The sequence below is a fragment of the Mytilus edulis genome, chromosome 6 (genome assembly GCF_963676685.1).
Source record: "Mytilus edulis chromosome 6, xbMytEdul2.2, whole genome shotgun sequence".
NCBI classification, from domain to species: Eukaryota; Metazoa; Mollusca; class Bivalvia; order Mytilida; family Mytilidae; genus Mytilus; species Mytilus edulis.
The window spans coordinates 17,102,329-17,121,558 of NC_092349.1; the positions used below are offsets into that span (position 1 = coordinate 17,102,329).

The following is a 19,230-nucleotide window of genomic DNA, read 5'->3' on the forward strand; positions in this document are numbered from 1 at the left end:
TTAATCCTACATTTTATTGCAGTAAAATCATTTCTATGTCATAAACATATGTCTTGGGTATTTCAAAACACCATTATTTTTTATTTGGGATTTCTATAGAAAATTTTGTAATCTTGAGGTTACATGGTAACTTAACCTTGTACACAGATAAAAAAAAATTCTATAGTACTGGACAGGATAAAACTTTACTCATGCCAAGTATTTCTTTATTTGAAACAAAGATAAATTCTGCACATTTTTTGGAAAAGTGCAAATTTTACAAAGACTAATAGGGGAAAAACAATGGTGGTATTACACCTGAATTCATAAGACAGAAAAAAATATTACAGTCATTTCTTAAATATCAGTTATAGTAAGTTCAGAAATTATTGCTAGGTTTTTTATTTTGCAAAAGATGCAACTCCTTAAGTATCCCAATAATAAGAACTTGGCATTCTGATATCTTGTATATATATCCTTATGTAGCTTTTCCTAAAATAACAATAATTGAATTTGCATTTTGGTTCATTCTTCAAAAATCCCTATTATAAATGCATGCATTAAGTTTTGCATATACAGTTAACGATATTTGCAATCTTAGTTCATTGATTTCCTTAGATTTTTTGAGAATTTCAATACAAATGTTAAATTTATATATATTTGTTCAACATGTAATAATAATAAAAAGATGATAGAAAATTCACATGGACATGGTTTTATAACTTCAAATTGAACCCCCATTGTACTAGACAGACACAAGAGCCTTAGATGCTGCATTGAAATCTATGTTTCATTCATTTTTCATGTTTTGTGGCCTTGTATAGGGCATTCAAAAACACACAGTTAAACAATTATCTGCTTCAAAAGTTTGACACATAGGAACATTTTCTGATATATGGTCATATACAGTTTAACCTGCCTAATCCCACACCTGACTATACCAACATCCTGCTTTAACAGATACATTTTCATGGTCCTAAAATATGCCTATCCTTGCAGAAAAAACCTGAGTATTCCGACACACTGCTTAATCAGACATCTTTTCTGGTCCACCACTGTGACGGATTAGGCAAGATTCACTAATATAACATTATTTATCTGGAATGTAAATTTTGGTCCTAATACTAATAACAATGCCATATTTGCTTGCTTTACAAACCTTCCTTGGTCCCCTGTAGCCTCTACACCAAAATGTTCACATACTGCAGGCCAAAACTTCTCTCTCCAATTTACAAAATCTTCTTCTATACTATAAAACAAGGAAACAAAACATATAATAAATACAGAGTGAGAAAATTAAGCACTTCAAATAATGTAGTTGAAGTCAGAATATTCCATTAGAATAATAAAATAGAAACATTGCTGGTTGAAAAGTTTCAATTCTTTCCGTGGGAAAGTATCTGAATACTTTAACAATATACTGTTGATCCAATTTTTCGTGGATTCAGGAAAACTTGCTTTTCTGTGAATATTTGATTTTGTGGTTTCGCCAAAGTCTGCATATAGACCATTATTTCTCGTTTTCTTCTTTTCACCTTTTTTTTCTCATTTTCTCGTGTTTAGTACGATGTGCGTGATTCGTGTTTCCCTTTATTTATTTTTTCGGTATTTCTTGTCTGTGCTCTTAATTAATTGCTTGTCCCACATTTGATTAAAAAGTAAACCAGGAATAATTCAAAGTCAGCCATGAAAACCAGGGTTACCTCCCATTTTCTCCATCTAAAATACTGGTTGCAATATCAATGATAAGACCTAAAGTACTGAAAGTGGTATTAAGGTGGTACCAAACATGAAATATGAATGTACGGGGTCTTCTGCGAAAGGAAACAAAAGCTTTTGAAACACCTTAAGGTGGTACCTAACACTTCAGGGAGATAACTCTGTAAAGTCATCTAAACGTTTTGATTACGTTGTGTTGTAATTAATGGAATATTAAGCTTCTCAATGATCAAAATAAGTGTTTGTCAAATTGCGATATAACCAGTGTAATTTTTCTGATAAAATGGTTGGTTCAAAATTTTTGAAATTTTTATATTTTTGTTAAAGGGTCAAAGTTAATATTTTGTCAAAATTTTAGGAAAATTAAACGAGCCAAATTAATTTTAGTGAAAGTGTTAGGTACCACCTTAAACACCATCAATCAATCAATCATCAAGATATTTGTCAGATCTCCACTACAATATCACTTACTTGGCATCATCATCACCCATTCCAAGCTCAAACACACGTGTACCACCAAGCTCTTCTAATCTTTTGTCTACATATTTACCCATAGCATTATAATGCTCATATGTTTTGTTTCCTAAAGCGAATACCTACAATTGCAAAAAATATATAAATAGAACAACTTCACATTATAATTATAATAATGAACTTTAGTATCATTTTGTCAGTACATATAAATTTAATTTTATTCAGCTGGTTTAAAATGATTAATATGGTCAGTATAATTTTTTATTTATCATCAAGTCTTAGTTTTTGTTTACAATTAAATGGGAAATGTTTGATTGTTGCTATAGCAGCTGAAAATTATACCAGAATATATTGCTTCATAAAAATATTTTTTTCTAAATTTCAAAAAATTAACAATATTGAAATGAAATGCATATATACAATTTCACAATTTACAAATCTAAGACAGTCAAATTTTAATTATGTGAGATCTTATAGGTACTGATTATCAGGTTGCCTGCATATTGATATTGTAAACTATCAGCTGCAAGTCACAATATGAAGATTTTTGCAGGGTGATCATATCAAACTAGTTCAAACAGGCTTCATATTGTGTTGAGCAGCTGATATTTTACTATATCAATACACAGACAACCAGACAATTGATTAATCAGGTTGTATTTGGGTATTTTGAATAATAGAAACAAGTTTGTTTTTTCACCAGCAAATTGGAAGATGACTTGATAAGTTCAAGTCAATTTTATCATTATGGCATTGCTGATATGTGAGGGTCAAAGTTAACGAGGCTGGGTCAACATATTTGACATCACAAATAAAATTTGGAAAGCCCAGATATATATATGCATTTTTATCTAGAGCTGAGCAGAGTGATTCAAACAGAAGGACAACTGATAAACACTGTTATCAACATAGCAGGCATATATTCAGCAGAGAAAGAAATATAAACCTACAGCAAATTTAACTCCGGAGAGATCTGTATCGCCACTCTGTAACCACTCGTAAAAGTCCTGAGCATTATCTGTTGGATCTCCTTCACCGTACGTCGCCATACAGAATAACGCCAACGCATTGTCTATCTCTGACAGGCGTGATAGTTCATATAATTCACATTCTTCAGGATCTGCCACCATACCCTTCATACCGTACATTATAGAATCCTTAGCTAGTCGCCCAGCAAATTCTTCAGCAGTTCCTGTCTGTGACCCATAAAATACTATGACATTTCTTTTCTAAAACATATCAAATAAATTATGTTACAATTGATAGTTTGATACAATATTTATAAGCAGAAAATAATTATAACGTTAATACTTACGTTACCACTATTCCCGTCACTATATTTAATCTAATATTTTTGGCTTGTCTTTTAAATAAACTTTAAAGTGGGTTTAAAATATGAGGGGCCTGATTGGGGGGGTCTCATCACGATTCACAAGATGATTTTTTTGTTAATCAGGATTCACAGAAAATAAATTTCCATGATCACGAATCACGAAAATATGAAGAAAAAAAAATTGTAGAAAAACAGATTACGATAGCAAAAATTCACAGATCACGAAGAATGAAAATAACCCATAAGGCCTATCAAATATGGTGCATGCAATAGCTATCACCAAAACCAGTGTTTTGTTTTTTCTTTTTAATAGGACATATCAAATGTCTAATTCGAAACAAACCATTTCTTTTATAATAAAAATCTACATCAGATGAAACCAATTTTGTAACACCAACGATTTTGCTTTTGACGTAACTTTTTTACTCGGTAATAAACATGTACAATAACTAGGAAACCTCATTTTGAAGAAGGTAAAAAAACTTACAGAATTTTTCATTTTGTTGATAAAACTTGGGTCGTCAATTTTTCCTGCCATAGGTCTGTAAACGAAAAAACATTATAAAATACTCTGTTAACCAAGAAAAAAAAAGATATATACATGTTCTTATCACATTAAATCTATTTGTTTTCTTTTGCAAGGAACATAACTCTGTACAAAATCATCAGACCTGAACAAAATTTTAACTTGATCTGAAGCTTTACATAACAAAAGCTATTTACTAATTATCTAATCAATATCTTCAAGCATATCGAAAAAAATAAAAAGAAAGGAAAATAACGGAAAAATTAGGAAAAATTAGGAAAATAAATTATTTGACTGAAAGTCAAAGGACCATAACTTTGTCTCTCAACCAATAAAGGGGGCCGCCAAGTAATGGTCAATGCTGCTAAAAGTAGCTTACACAAAATAATGTCTTTCTGTGAAAATCAGTAATAACGATATATTACTTACTGAACGACAAGTTTCTTAAACACTGGCTGTTCCTGTTTTTTGTTCTTAAAAAATAACCAATAGACAGCAAACCCTGCCAGCATGGATAAAATAAGGAGATCCAACGTGGAGAACCACGCCTCTTCCTCAGGCACTGGTACCTCTGTCACTGGGACGTCAGTCATTGGGATGTTAGGCACCTCGTCACTCATGGCCGTTATGTTTTATTACAATACAAGATATAAGTTGTTAATGAAGTTGTTTCTAGATGAAATCTGAAAATACAAAATAAAATTTTCATAAAACTTTAGTAAAATTTTACATGAATAAAATAACACATGTACCATCACAGGTGGATCATTTAGATTGTTGTATGTTATGACTAATAAGAGGTGCAAAGTTTAAACAAATGAGACAGTAATCCAACAACACAACAAAAAATATTTGGAAGTGTACCAGATTACCCAGTCTTTTTAAAGATGCCAAGCTTTAAAGTCCAAGTTGTGAATACATGTATATCTTAAAGAGACTTATATATATAATAATATGCATATGAAATATTTCCTGTCTTAAAGAAGCTACATATCTTATATATTTCATATTTAAGCTTCTATAAAAATCAGATATGGAAAGTTGTGAATAATCATGATAGAGAGGTTCATAATTTACTAAAAAAAAGATATATGAAGCTGTATTTAATTGATTATTTTTTAGTTCCCCCTCCCTTTTTGATCAAAATTAATTGAAAAAATTGAAAATACAAAGAGAAATGAGTTTAGGGTCTATGATATTGTTACTGCACATGACAAAATTACAGACACAGTTAGGAAATCGTTGAAGGGAAACAAGTTAAAACAGTAGAAAAAAATATTGAGACTTTCTATAAATTGTGTCCTAAGTTTATCCCAATGAAAATTAGAAAGCCTTGAACAGTTAAAATTCATTCAAATGGTATGGAATACTTAAATTACTTAGGATTGAACTTAAATATCTTTGACACAGTTAGTAAAGACCTTTCTACTATCTGGGAGATTTCATTCACTGTTGCGCATTATCCAGTTTACATGGACTAATTTGAACTTGTTTACAAAACTATATATAAAACTTGCATATCATTAAGGGAGACATATTTGATAAACTCCTTGTACATGTTGTTTATGCATTAGAATATGAAAATAATAATATGCATTTATTTTGCCATATCTTCCCAATTCTATTTTTAACTTATTCCTCCATGAAGACTTATCATTATAACAACTAAAATGATCAAACAAACAAGAATGTGTTATAAGTACACGGATGCCCCACTCGCACTATCATTTTCCATGTTCAACGGACCGTGAAATTGGGTAAAAAATCTAATTTGGCATCAAAATTAGAAAGATCATACCATATAGGGAACATGTGTACTAGGTTGCAAGTTGTTTGGTCTTCAACTTCATCAAAAACTACTTTGACCAAAAACTTTAACCTGAAACTCCCACTTTCATTTTCTATGTTCAGTGGACCATGAAATTGGAGTCAAAACTCTAATTTGGCTTTAAAATCAGAAAGATCATACCATGTAGGGAACATGTGTACTAAGTTTCAAGTTGATTGGACTTCAGCTTCATCAAAAACTACCTTGACCAAAAACTTTAACCTGAAGTGGGCTGGAAAAATGAACGGACGGACGGATGAACGAATGGACATACGGACGAACAGATGCACAGACCAGAAAACATATAAATGCCCCTCTACTATCGTAGGTGGGGCATAAATATGCACATTTGTTAAATCTGAGAGGAACATGTACACTATGTTATTTTAAAACAAATTCTGAATTCTTTTTCTCCATAAACATGATAAACTTGCAAAGTAGAAGGCTATGTCTGTGAATATTTAATACCAAGCATTTTCTACAAACACATAATAACTAATAGAGGCGGATTTAGGGGATGGGGTTGGTGCCAAGGTCAGGGCCTTTATCCGAAAAAAATTGGTTGATTATATAGCATGTATAGGGAATCACTGAAGCATGACTGGAGCAGGCCCCCTCTTAGACAGTCAGTGGGCCCCCACTTATGAAAAATTCTGGATCCACCACTGACTATATATCCTCTTCCTCCATAATCAATTCTAATTCTTATTTTAATTTCCTTTGGAAAAAATCAAGGATTTGTTCAAAACCATAGGCGGATCCAGGGGGGGGCCCTGGGGGGCCCGGGCCCCCCCTTTCGTGGGAAAAATTTGGTTGATTATATAGGGAATCACTGAAGCATGACTGGACTGGGCCCCCCCTTAGGTCAACCAGAGGGCCCCCCCTTATGAAAAAGTCTGGATCCGCCACTGAAAACAAATTTAAATAAATACAATACAAACAAAATATTTGCGATTCTACATGTATTACTACTTTCTATATGAATATCAAGAAGTTAATTGTAAAAATCTAAGTATTGTTCAATCCAGCGAAATAAAGTCTCCTGGTAGTCTCTAACACAAATACGTCAATATGCAAATCAGAAATTTTTAATTGGACGATCACTTATCATTTAAATAAACATTACACTGTGTTGCAATTGTGTTATTTGCAGAGTAAATAAAATCAGCAATAAAATTGATTTTCTATTAGGTGACAATTGTTGTGGACATGAAATCGCATCAAAGATTAACAACAGTCATTGTAGCTGATGCAATTCCTACATGTTTTGTAGCTATTTGAAATGACATTTTGATCTGTCAGACATCATTATCAAAATGTGGAGATGTGGTAGGATCGCTAATAAGACAAACATCGACCAGAGGGAAAATGACAAGGTTGTCAACAACTAAGGGTCATTCACAGTCTTCAACAATGAACAAAACCTGTACGTTTGTATTGCTGTCTATGAATTAAAAATGTTGTGTGTGGTATGTCAATAAACAACCCAACAGTACAAAAAAAAGGTCCACCAGTCAGTCAGAAAAATTAATGAAATATTATCTTTTATATATACAAAAAAGAAAAAAAGAAAAAAAGAGAGAAATATTTTTATAAAAACTTAAAACAACCTCAGATCTCAGAATGAATAATCAAGTTAATATCTATTCTTTGTATGTTTATAATCTTGTATGAATATTGTTAGTGCTTCATAAGCCTCTAAAGGCTGGCTGATATGGTATACTATTGCTAATGTATTGAAATGTAATTGTAATTTCATGTATATTGTATCAGGTTGCACTTTAAATAAAATAAAATCTAAATCTCTATACATATATATATATATAGTACTTTCTAGCAAAGCCACTTGGGGCATTGTTGTTGGGTTGATGTTTTATTGACTTAATTACACCATGTGTATCTCCTTTCAATCATAATTTAAAAGTATTGATAAGAATTGTTTAAACACAGAAAATCAACCACATGGTGACAGTTATCAAATATAATTGTTGTCAAGAACTATTTTTTTTCTCTTCAAATGCATTTGAAGAAATGAATATGATGTTTATATATGTCTGTGAGAGTGAACACCCATGAACATGATGAAATACTACTTAATGTTTACATTTAACAGTACTCTTTACATTCAAGTGTACATTGTAAGATATGTCCGACAAATCAACATGTACTGAGTGTACTTAATGGATAAATGTATATTATTACAGAACCCCATTGTATAAAGGTCAATAATTATCTAGGACACAAACATACCTAGAAAACTGACAACAGGTTAATATTCAGCACATCATAATATAATCCAAATACTTCTACTACATGTTTTATAGACAGTCAGTAAATTGACCATTAGATCAAAGTGTCAATCTAACCTTGGTCAACTTATTCAGATATTTTTTAAGACCTTGAAACAAAAAACTGTGACAAGCATGGCAGCAGAATACCAATAAATGTGGGCAAATAATTTATCAGAAAACCAAACATGTAGTTATTAAAATATATCTGTAGAAACCTTTTATACACATATATACTAAAACTCACTGCATTTTAATGCATTTTAAAACTAAGTAAGGAGACTGACGTTCAGTGGTTGTCTTTTGTGGTTAATAGGTGTTTCTCCTTCTTGTTTTTTTTATGTAGATTAGACCATTTGTTTTCTTGTTTCACTTGTTTTACAAAAGTCATTTTCAGGCTTGCTGTTCGGTGTGAGCCAAGGCTCTTTGATGAAGGCCATACTTCCGCCTATAATTGTTTGCTTTTTACATATTGTAAACTTTAATGGAGTGTACATGTTGCCTCCCATGTCTCATTGGCACTCATACCACATCTTCTTATTTATATCAAAATTTTAAGTTCCCTGTGGAAACTATGTCATAAGCAATGTCATAATAGATGTTCCTATTGGAACAAATATTCTGTACCCTTTATTCCATTACCAACAAATACTGTAATATCGTTTTATATCTATATGCATGTAGGTGAACAAGCTATGCAAGATTATGAAAATTATGTAAAGTTATGTAAAATTAATCTATTATTCAGTCTGAGTTTAAAAAGTGGTGTGAAAAAACAAATTCACATACTTCAAAATCAACACTTTTGAAATACGTCTTTTGTAATCGAATCAAACAGAGTTCAATGACACTGATATGAACCTACAGGTAAAAGTTAGATCAAGAAAATTATAAAAACATGTACCGTTTAATGAAGTTTAGACATTGATAAATATAACATATAAGAAGAAATCACTTTTACAGAGGCAGATCTAGTCATTTTTAAAAGGGGGTTTCACAACCCAGGAAAAAAGAGAGAGGGGAAGGGGTCCCAATATTATTTCCCCATTCAATTGATTGATCGTCCAAAAACAGGGATCTGCCACTGAATATCTATATTTTTACCTTATACCTTTGATTTATCAATATTCTAAGAATATAAATTCTTTTTATTTTTTGGGTGGTTGAAAACTATTATTTTAAATACTGATGAGATACAAAATTTCAGTTACATTGTATTTTCATAGTTGCAAATGCCAAAACCACTAAATGAAGTTGTTACCCTTGAAAAAGCTTTTTTTTTCACCAAACACAAAATTTGATGCCATTAAAGGATTTACTGTGAGTAAACAATAAGAAAATTGGGTACGTTAACCAATGAGAAAACAATACAACTAGGGATAAATGACATGAATATAAGAAATTATATAGGTCAGAATAGTCTTCATTAATAAGCAAAAACCAAACTCATTTTTTTCACACTGTTGTTATAAAACACATTAATGATAAAAGAGGGTTATTAAGGGGTTCAGGTCCCTTCAAGAGCTACCTATATGGTTAATGCATAGACTTTTAACATATCCGACTCTAAATATTGCCTAGTTTCGAGGCATGTCCCCCTAGTTTGGGGGCAATTGTCCCGCTCTAAAAATTGCCTAGTTTGGGGGCATGTCCACTCTCAATATTGCCTAGTTTGGGGCAATTGTTCCACCTAAAAATTGCCTAGTTTGGGGGAATGTCCCACTCTAAACATTGCCTAGTTTAGTGTAAACATATTTTATTAATTAATTTCAGGGAAAGTAATGTACACAAATAGGCATTTACATAATAATAATACAGGTGAAATAATTAAAAGGATCCAGAAACAAGCTGTTAGCTTATATATTAATCTGTTTCCTAATTTGAGGGTATGTCCCACTCTAAACATTGCCTAGTTTGAGGACATGTCCCACTCTAAACATTGCCTAGTTTGGTGGCATGTCCCACTCTAAACATTGCCTAGTTTGGTGGCATGTCCCACTCTAAACATTGCCTAGTTTGAGGACATGTCCCACTCTAAACATTGCCTAGTTTGGTGGCATGTCCCACTTTAAACATTGCCTAGTTTGGTGGCATGTCCCACTCTAAACATTGCCTAGTTTGAGGACATGTCCCACTCTAAAAATTGCCTAGTTTGGGAGCATGTCCCACTTTAACCATTGCCTAGTTTGGGAGCATGCCCCACTCTAAACATTGCCTAGTTTGGGGGCATGTCCCACTCTAAACATTGCCTAGTTTGAGGGCATGTCCGACTCTCAACATTGCCTAGTTTGAGGGCATGTCCCCCTTTTTCAAAATCCTGAATCTGCATCTGATTTGTAACTTTTAACATGCAAAGGAAACACATCAAGGACGTTAATCCTATTCTTAAGTACATTTAAGTTAAGTAGAAAAACAATGTAATACAAAAATTAAACCACTACTTACCGTTTAAAGCATAACCTTTTAATCTGTGGTTTAAGATATCACTCATTTTGAATTTCAGTGAAATTTGACCTACATGTACTAAAAATTACTACAATGTACCTTCACCATGTTCATAGTTAAAGGGAATATACATAACTATAAGCAAACAGTACGTTTAAACTCTTTACAATAAAGTCTTATGCAATTTTTTAAGAGTATTACAACCTATATCATGTATAGAAAGTTGATCAATAAACTGTTTTAATTCAAGGGACTATTTCAAAACAATAAAAAGTATTCCTGTAATATAGCAAATTTACAATTTGCTGTTTACTCCTAAAAAATATGGGTTTACAGGCTATAATTATGAAAAATATTTGGTTTGTTTTTCATGTTGGTAATCTGTTTTGAAGTAGCCAATAAAATCAGCCCATCAGTTTTCTCTTTAGAAGGTTTACATTTGCCTATATTTTACCATGCAGGGACTTTTGATAGTTTTATATTTACTGTATGGGAAACGCAGTGATGTCACCTTTACAATGTAGATTTTAATTACATCATCTTCATTTTGGACTCTGGTTGAAAGTTGTCTCATTGTCAAACCTTTTTTTTTAATTTTATTTAAGAGTCACTTATAACTTCTACCTTTCCCCAAAAGGATGATCATTTAAAAATACCAAAAGTTGTGCTCACTGTTGAATGCAGTAATGTTTCCTGTATAATGTAGATGTTGGCATCCCCTTCAATTTGGCCTCTGGTCAGGCTGGTGGATAGTTGTCTCATTGTCAAACTTTTTTTTTAAGAGTCACTACATTGTAATAACTTCTAGATTATTTGTCTCCCAAAAGGCTGATAAATTAACATTTAAAAATACCGTACTGTAAACAACTATAAAAAAAAAAGAAAAAAAAAAAATCTGAAACAAAAAGTCTACATTGTAAATGTATTCACTTACCATGCTTACCAAAAATCCAAGTACCGGTAATAATTTAACTCCAAAATTTATGTGAAACATGTGAAAGCATCTCCAGCAAGCAACAAATAAACATATACGAAGGTCAAAAATAATTTAAACTAAACAACCCTGAGAAAATTAATACCACTGATACTACATACTGGTATTATATAAATCAAATTTTCATAAAATGAGGGAAGCCATATGAACATGTTGGTTCTCTAATTTCATATCAATTCTGACATTGAGAGTTCATGATTTCAAGTACTAAACACAATACATTATTTTCCTTACAACGATTTGTTCTAACTTGACAGGTGTTTGACTTATACAGGTCAGGTTACAAATGAAGGTAAGAATATTGGTTCTCATACAAGATATAAAATAACAATATGAGAGGTACAAGAATTTATACCGTAACTATACATTGACACACATTGACAAATCGAAATTTATATATAGGTGTTTTTAGATGCACCCAGATAAGTTTACAAGTTCTATCTACTATTCCAGCTAGATATAAACCTCCCTTCTGTATTTTCTGTACTCCGCTGTCCCATTATGAATTTCAACTTCTAAAAAAATTATGCAATATCTCAGAGTCAATACACCATGATGAAAAGGCGAGGGGCATAATATTTGCATGGAAATGAGGCTTAATTTGAAAATGCTACTAGTACATGTACCCGTAATACAACTGCATACCAAATATAAGTGAATTAATTAACATATGGTGGTGAATATGGTTGGGAATAGCAAAAGAAAAACAAAAGTAGACTAGTTACGCTTTCAACGATGGTGTACATTTCAGACTTGGGGTAATTGTAATTGTAATCATTAATCAGCTGTAATTGATTACAATTTTTCAAGTAATCATTGTAATCATTAATCAGCCAAAATTCTGATTACATGTAATTTAATTTAATCAATTACTTTTCAAAATGCCCTGTAATTCTGATTACATTTTGATTACATTCTGATTACAATGAAAAAATCTTGAACTGTGTTTATGGTTAATAAATGAACCTTTTTGTTATTCTTATTCAAGAAGTTAAGATAGTTTGGCTTACTTTATCAAGCAAGTTAATTGATGTGTATACTTCAGTAAAAAATAAACTGTTAAAATATTAAAAAGCCATCAAAAGCCTAAGATTGAAAAGGCCTTAGTAAAAGATATGTACATTTATTCACAATTCAAAGATGTACATATATATATTTGATAAAAAAACTGTTATATTTAAGCAATATTATACTTTTCTTTAACCCTGAATTATAATGTTTTGTTAATATTGTGATTATTGTCAACTTTGAATTGACAGGTAGGAAACCAATTAAGGTTTGTTTTTATTGCAATTTCCAATTGAGTATAGCTGTAGGACAATATATATATTATGATAAAAAATTAATCAGACATGTGAAAATTTATCTAATTAGCACAAACTCAATTAAAAGTTGGACAAATATCTTGTTTAAAATAAGCTAATTTTTGTATGTACTTGGCCTGGAAATGTAAAATGCATTGACTTATGGTAATTGTATATTTTTACAATTTGTTTGAACAATTCTATTAAATTTTTACATAATTTTATCTGGTAACTTTATTTCAACCATATTTTAACTTCCAAAAACTGCACCTTGAACTACATATAAAGTCTGGAAGAGGTCAGAAGACAAACAGCAAACTCTTTATAAAGCCATATTCAATTGAAGTCAAAATAATTCAGAGATCAATGAAGATAATGTGTAATGGGTGACACAATGTTCATGTATGTCTGTAGTGAACTTTTGTGGTTTATCAAATAGATCAAGTTTGAAGTTATAATTTTAAAATATGTAAAACAAAACCTTTCTAGAAAGAACTATAGTTATATTAAACGTTAATTCATTCACATCATTCAAAATGTTTTTTTTTAATTAATTGTAATCAGATGTAATCATGATTACTTTGCCAATGTAATCATTAATTTAATCAGACACTTTCAGAAATGATGTAATCATTAATTTAATTTAATCGTACAAATGACAAAGTAATTGTAATTTAATCAATTACATTGAAAGTAATCGGACCCATCTCTGGTACATTTTTGCATTTTTCTTACAATGCAGAACCATGGTGGGGATTGTTTGATGATTGGGGAAGACAGTCAAACTATCATGGGGTGGGCCATAACAAAATTGGTCATGGAAATGCCTGTAGGTTTGGATGGGGTTTAATGATTAAAGATTAATGCCCTTAAAAAAAGGGGGTTAATTTTTTAAAGATTACATTGCTGATTAATTTAAATTTGCACTGTTTAATAAATGAAAAAAAATGACCTTTTTCTTTTTCAGTATTTCATCAACATGATCAATATACATGTTCAAATAAAAATATAATAATTAGGATTAAAATAAAATATTTTATTTCTTCAAAAGATATATATTGTTACGTTTATATTTTGATTTGCATGTCTCAAAACATGGGCTGATAAGTAATGTGATGGAACTAATATAATGAATCTATCAATTGGTCACTAATCCTGTCCGTATAATTTGCTTATAGTTACAGATATGCTACAGAAAAGATAAATGTTTTGATATATATTTATATATATGAATAATACAGAATAGAGAAAAAATGGTCAAAAAATTATGACCAAAGCCCCCCCCCCCCCAAAAAATAAAAACCCAGTTGACAGTTTAACACTGATTTTCACCATAAATCAAAAGACCCCCTTAACCTAAAAGTCCAAAAGACAGAGGTCATGTATGTAGACAGATCATGAGTAGGTATTTAAGTTTTCAATACTAGGACAAATTATAATTGTGTCATCTTTTTGCCTTTGAGTGAGACCCTACTCTGTGAAAGATTATACATTAAATGTACAAAAAAAATGAACAGTTACACAATAGACTCAACTTATAGCATCCTGTTTTGTTAATCTATATCAAAAGTGAGGACAGGCAATGACAAAATATGTAAAAGATAAATGTGTGGTATAAACAATTTCCTACGATTCTGTAACCAAATGAAGATATGCAGATTGACTGTTTCTATTTGTATGAAATAATTTTGATGATCATTTATGACCCATCAGGTAAAAGCTTAATTGAGGTGGTTAACTTGTCATAAATTTGTCACCAGTTAAAAATTTTGCACTTTACTTTTTTTACTTAAAAATTACAAATTTGAATGCATGAATAACAAGAATTGATCAGAAATCATGAGATTTTCTTCATTTCATAAATGAGAAAATGTCAAATACTAGCAAAAAAAAATGCACAGTGTACATACAGGATGGTTAACTTGGAATAAATGTACGTTAATTAATCATACTGTACATGTAATGTTGTATTTAAGGTTGCCCGTTCACGGTTAGGTATGTCATATTGGTTAGGGGGCAGATTTTCATAATGGAGGTACAAATGGTGTGAAAAATACGGGAAAACATTGTTAAAACAGAGCAGTTGTTTTGAAACATGCATCCACCTCTTTCAAAATAATCTGCCCCCTATCCAGTATGACCGAACTAACTGTGAAAGGGCTTTCATAATATCAAGTTATGACTCCAGAATTAACATTTTTCGATAGGTGTGGTAGAACATCCAGGTACTTTGTCAAGCAGGAGCAATGTAATTCAGTAAACCAAAGATTTTAATCAGTCCATTTTGAGGGAAAGTTGACTGTTCAATGCTTTCTACACATAACAAAATCATCAAAAAATAGTAAATTTCCTCCCAAATTGCACAGATCATATATTTGATTCTACTTATTTTTGGATACTCATAATTGACAGAGTACCTGGATGTCCCACCACGGAGTACATGAAGGTAACCTGTCAAATAATTTTAAAACCTGAAGTCAAAAGTGGATAATAATATGAAAATGGTACAAACAATGTACAAGTAGCACATTTCATTTTTGTTATTGTGTCAGGATCTTTACATCAATAGTCAGAGTTAAACAAACTTGTCATCGAAATATGCCTTTTTATAGAAATGACACAGTTTACATCATCTATTAGAATGATAGAAATTATGGAAAGGTCATAATCTAGATCGACAATTTGTCACGTAATCATTACGATGAGAATTTTATGCCGCTTAGAAAAGTAACATATTAAGGCTTAATCATGTTTACCACAGTATAAAATAATGACATTAAGATTTAAAGCCAGTATATATACAATGAATTAAAGATTTATCACTGTAAATACAATTTTACTTCACTAATCACTATGGGTCTCGTCCTGCAATTATCCTAATTCTACTGTTTATACTTTGTTTATGCTAATTATACATTACCTGGCTTGTTCTAAGTCGTATGATGTAAATAATTAATAAACTTGTTTCATGGATATTAGTAGAGATTCACAGATTTTACATAACCCTGGCCTTGGGCCTAAATCCTTCCAATGGGTTAACGAAAATTATCACCGGATGTGAGAAAGGATATTTATAATAAATCTTATCCGAAAGTAAGCCGTATTTTTTCCGAATTTCACTATAAGGCTCTGGTGGGATTTTTAAGTCAACGGTTATTTATCATAAGCAACTGATTTAATTAAGGGGGTATTTATACTTGGGGAAACTTTTTTTAATCGACCAAATCAAATAAGCAATAAAGATAAAGTCAAGCATAAATTAAAAAAAAAATACACCTGTGTCTAACCAGGGAACTTATGCCACTCTGAATATATCCTATACATATTTTCTTGTTAATTCGACCTGTTGATACTCACTGTTTATAATGTTTTTTTGTTATTTTATATTAATATGGATCTTGTCTATATATACCAGCTTTGATTATTTAGAATATCTTCTAATTTTCACTTTTTCTTACTACATTTGTATAAACTTCAAGATTTACCTGTATTATTAAAACCGGTTTTTTTTCAAAAGTGATTATTTTCGAAGGGTTAAATGTTTTGCAGTGGTTTCTTGCCATGGCTTTGCTTGGACTTGTTTGTTTGTATTTTGGCCTTGAATGTTTGTCCCTAATATTTTATAAACTGTGCATTTGCATTTAGATATCACAGATCAAATTTAGTCGTTCATATATATATAGTGTGTTAATTTACGTTTTTTGATTGAGTTAAGCCTGCCAATTGATATTTTATCGTGTGTTTTTCAATGTTGTGATCTTATGCTATTGTTTAAATTCAGAAAAAGGGAGAAGGTTTGGTACCATTAAAACGTTTAATCCCGCCGCAAATGTTTTTCACCTGTCCTAAGTCAGGAATCTGATGTACAATAGTTTGTTTATGTAATTTATACGTGTTTCCCTGGTTTCTCGTTTTTTTATATAGATTAGACCGTTGGTTTTCCCGTTTGAATGGTTTTACACTAGTAATTTTGGGGCCCTTCAGTATAGCTTGTTGTTCGGTGTGAGCCAAGGCTCCGTGTTGAAGGCCGTACATTGACCTATAATGGTTTACTTTTATAAATTGTTATTTGAATGGAGACTGCGTTGTCTCATTTGCACTCATACCACATCTTCCTATATCTGTATAGAATAAGACTGAAGCTGTCGATTTGAGTTTGCCAATGAGATAATTATTCAACTGAAACAAAACATGGGTGGATTAAGGGTAGGAACCAGAGCGGACCCCCTCTTAGGTAGTCAGTCCCCCCTTACACACACAAAGGGACACAACTACAAAAATTCTGGATCCGCCACTGCAAGCGACTTTTAGCAACTCTAGTATTGTTGCTACGGCTTCACTAAGAGCAAAACCTATCCTATCAAGGTTCCCATACGACAAATTTGAAACAATTTAAAACCAGGCAGAAGCTAGCGAACAATAGCTAGCGAACAATAAGCCATCGAACAATAAGGCGATATATCGAGAAACCAAAAAACAGAATAAGACAACAACGGCCGTTAAATAAAAAAATATTTAAAAAGGCAGAAAATCAGTTAAAATATAGCAATTTAAACTCAATTTTGAAATGGTTTTTATCCAATCTATTGATTTAACAAGTCGCATAACTTTTTAGGCTAATATTCAGTACCACAATAACTATGCATCTATCAACGGATTATTTGTAGGTGTAGGGCCACCTATGCACCCTCTTCAATTTAGAACGTATGTAAAAGTAGTCCTACCCTGTAAAATATAGCACCTTTTATGTCATTGTTTAATCTAGAGCTCAAAATTTGAAAAAAATGTCAAAAAATTAGGAGGGTCGGCCTATTCCAGGGCTTCTAGAGAAAAATAATGAGGGGTTTCACGGGGAATGACTATATAGGTCTTGTAGAGGAGAAACAGGCGCTTCTTTTGCGCTAGGTATCGAAGGGCGCTATGTTCAAAAATCTGAAACTAGAGCTCAAAATTTGAAAAAAATGTCAAAAAATTAGGGGGGTCGGCCTATCCTAGGACTTCTAGAGAAAAATAATGAGGAGTGTCACGGGGAATGACTATATAGGTCTTGTAGAGGAGAAACAGGCGCTTCTTTTGCGCTAGATATCGAAGGGCGCTATGTTCAAAAATCTGAAACTAGAGCTCAAAATTTGAAAAAAATGTCAAACAATTAGGGGGGTCGGCCTATTCTAGGACTTCTAGAGAAAAACAATGCGGGGTGTCACGGGGAATGACTATATAGGTCTTGTAGAGGAGAAACAGGCACTTCTTTTGAGCTAGGTATCGAAGGGCGCTATGTTCAAAAATCTGAAACCAGAGCTCAAAATTTGAAAAAAATGTCAAAAAATTGGGGGGGTCGGCCTATTCTAGGACTTCTAGAGAAAAATAATGAGGGGTGTCACGGGGTATGACTATATAGGTCTTGTAGAGGAGAAACATGCGCTTCTTTTGCACTAGGTATCGAAGGGCGCTATGTTCAGAAATCTGAAACTAGAGCTCAAAGTTCGAAAAAAATGTCCAAAAAATGGGGGTAGGTTCGGCCTATTCCAGGAGTTCTAGAGAAAAATAATGAGGGGTGTCACGGGGTATGACTATATAGGTCTTGTAGAGGAGAAACAGACGCTTCTTTTGCGCTAGGTATCGAAGGGCGCTATGTTCAAAAATCTGAAACTAGAGCTCAAAATTTGAAAAAAATGTCAAAAAATTAGGGGGGGTCGGCCTATTCTAGGACTTCTAGAGAAAAATAATTAGGGGTGTCACGGGGTATGACTATATAGGTCTTGTAGAGGAGAAACAGGCGCTTCTTTTGCACTAGGTATCGAAGGGCGCTATGTTAAAAAATCTGAAACTAGAGCTCAAAGTTCGAAAAAAATGTCCAAAAAATGGGGGTAGGGTCGGCCTATTCCAGGAGTTCTAGAGAAAAATAATGAGGGGTGTCACGGGGTATGACTATATAGGTCTTGTAGAGGAGAAACAGGCGCTTCTTTTGCGCTAGGTATCGAAGGGCGCTATGTTCAAAAATCTGAAACTAGAGCTCAAAATTTGAAAAAAATGTCAAAAAATTAGGGGGTCGGCCTATTCTAGGACTTCTAGAGAAAAATAATGAGGGGTGTCACGGGGAATGACTATATAGGTCTTGTAGAGGAGAAACAGGCGCTTCTTTTGCGCTAGGTATCGAAGGGCGCTATGTTCAAAAATCTGAAACTAGAGCTCAAAATTTGAAAAAAATGTCAAAAAATTAGGGGGGGTCGGCCTATTCTAGGACTTCTAGAGAAAAATAATGAGGGGTGTCACGGGGTATGACTATATAGGTCTTGTAGAGGAGAAACAGGCGCTTCTTTTGCACTAGGTATCGAAGGGC

General features: G+C 32.3%; 1 protein-coding gene across 6 annotated transcripts in view; it reads right to left on the reverse strand.

Moving 5' to 3' along the window:
• The window catches only part of LOC139527254 (NADPH--cytochrome P450 reductase-like), a 34,763-nt gene extending 18,798 nt beyond the window's left edge, over positions 1-15,965 (reverse strand). For 2 of the 6 annotated variants that reach the window (XR_011665313.1, XM_071322591.1), the window contains exons 1-6: positions 15,811-15,965; positions 4,461-4,714; positions 3,993-4,047; positions 3,123-3,401; positions 2,170-2,294; positions 1,139-1,228 (exon numbers count right to left, since the gene is read on the reverse strand). Coding sequence is in view for 4 of the 6 variants with exons in the window: in XM_071322591.1 (XP_071178692.1) it covers positions 1,139-1,228; positions 2,170-2,294; positions 3,123-3,401; positions 3,993-4,047; positions 4,461-4,651 (740 nt within the window). In the remaining 2 variants the exon portion in view is untranslated. Of the gene's footprint in view, positions 1-1,138; positions 1,229-2,169; positions 2,295-3,122; positions 3,402-3,992; positions 4,048-4,460; positions 4,715-10,592; positions 10,798-15,810 lie in introns of those variants that run through there. The other 4 variants (XR_011665314.1, XM_071322592.1, XM_071322588.1 and 1 more) reach the window with 3 other exon arrangements.
• Positions 15,966-19,230: the final 3,265 nt, after the last annotated feature.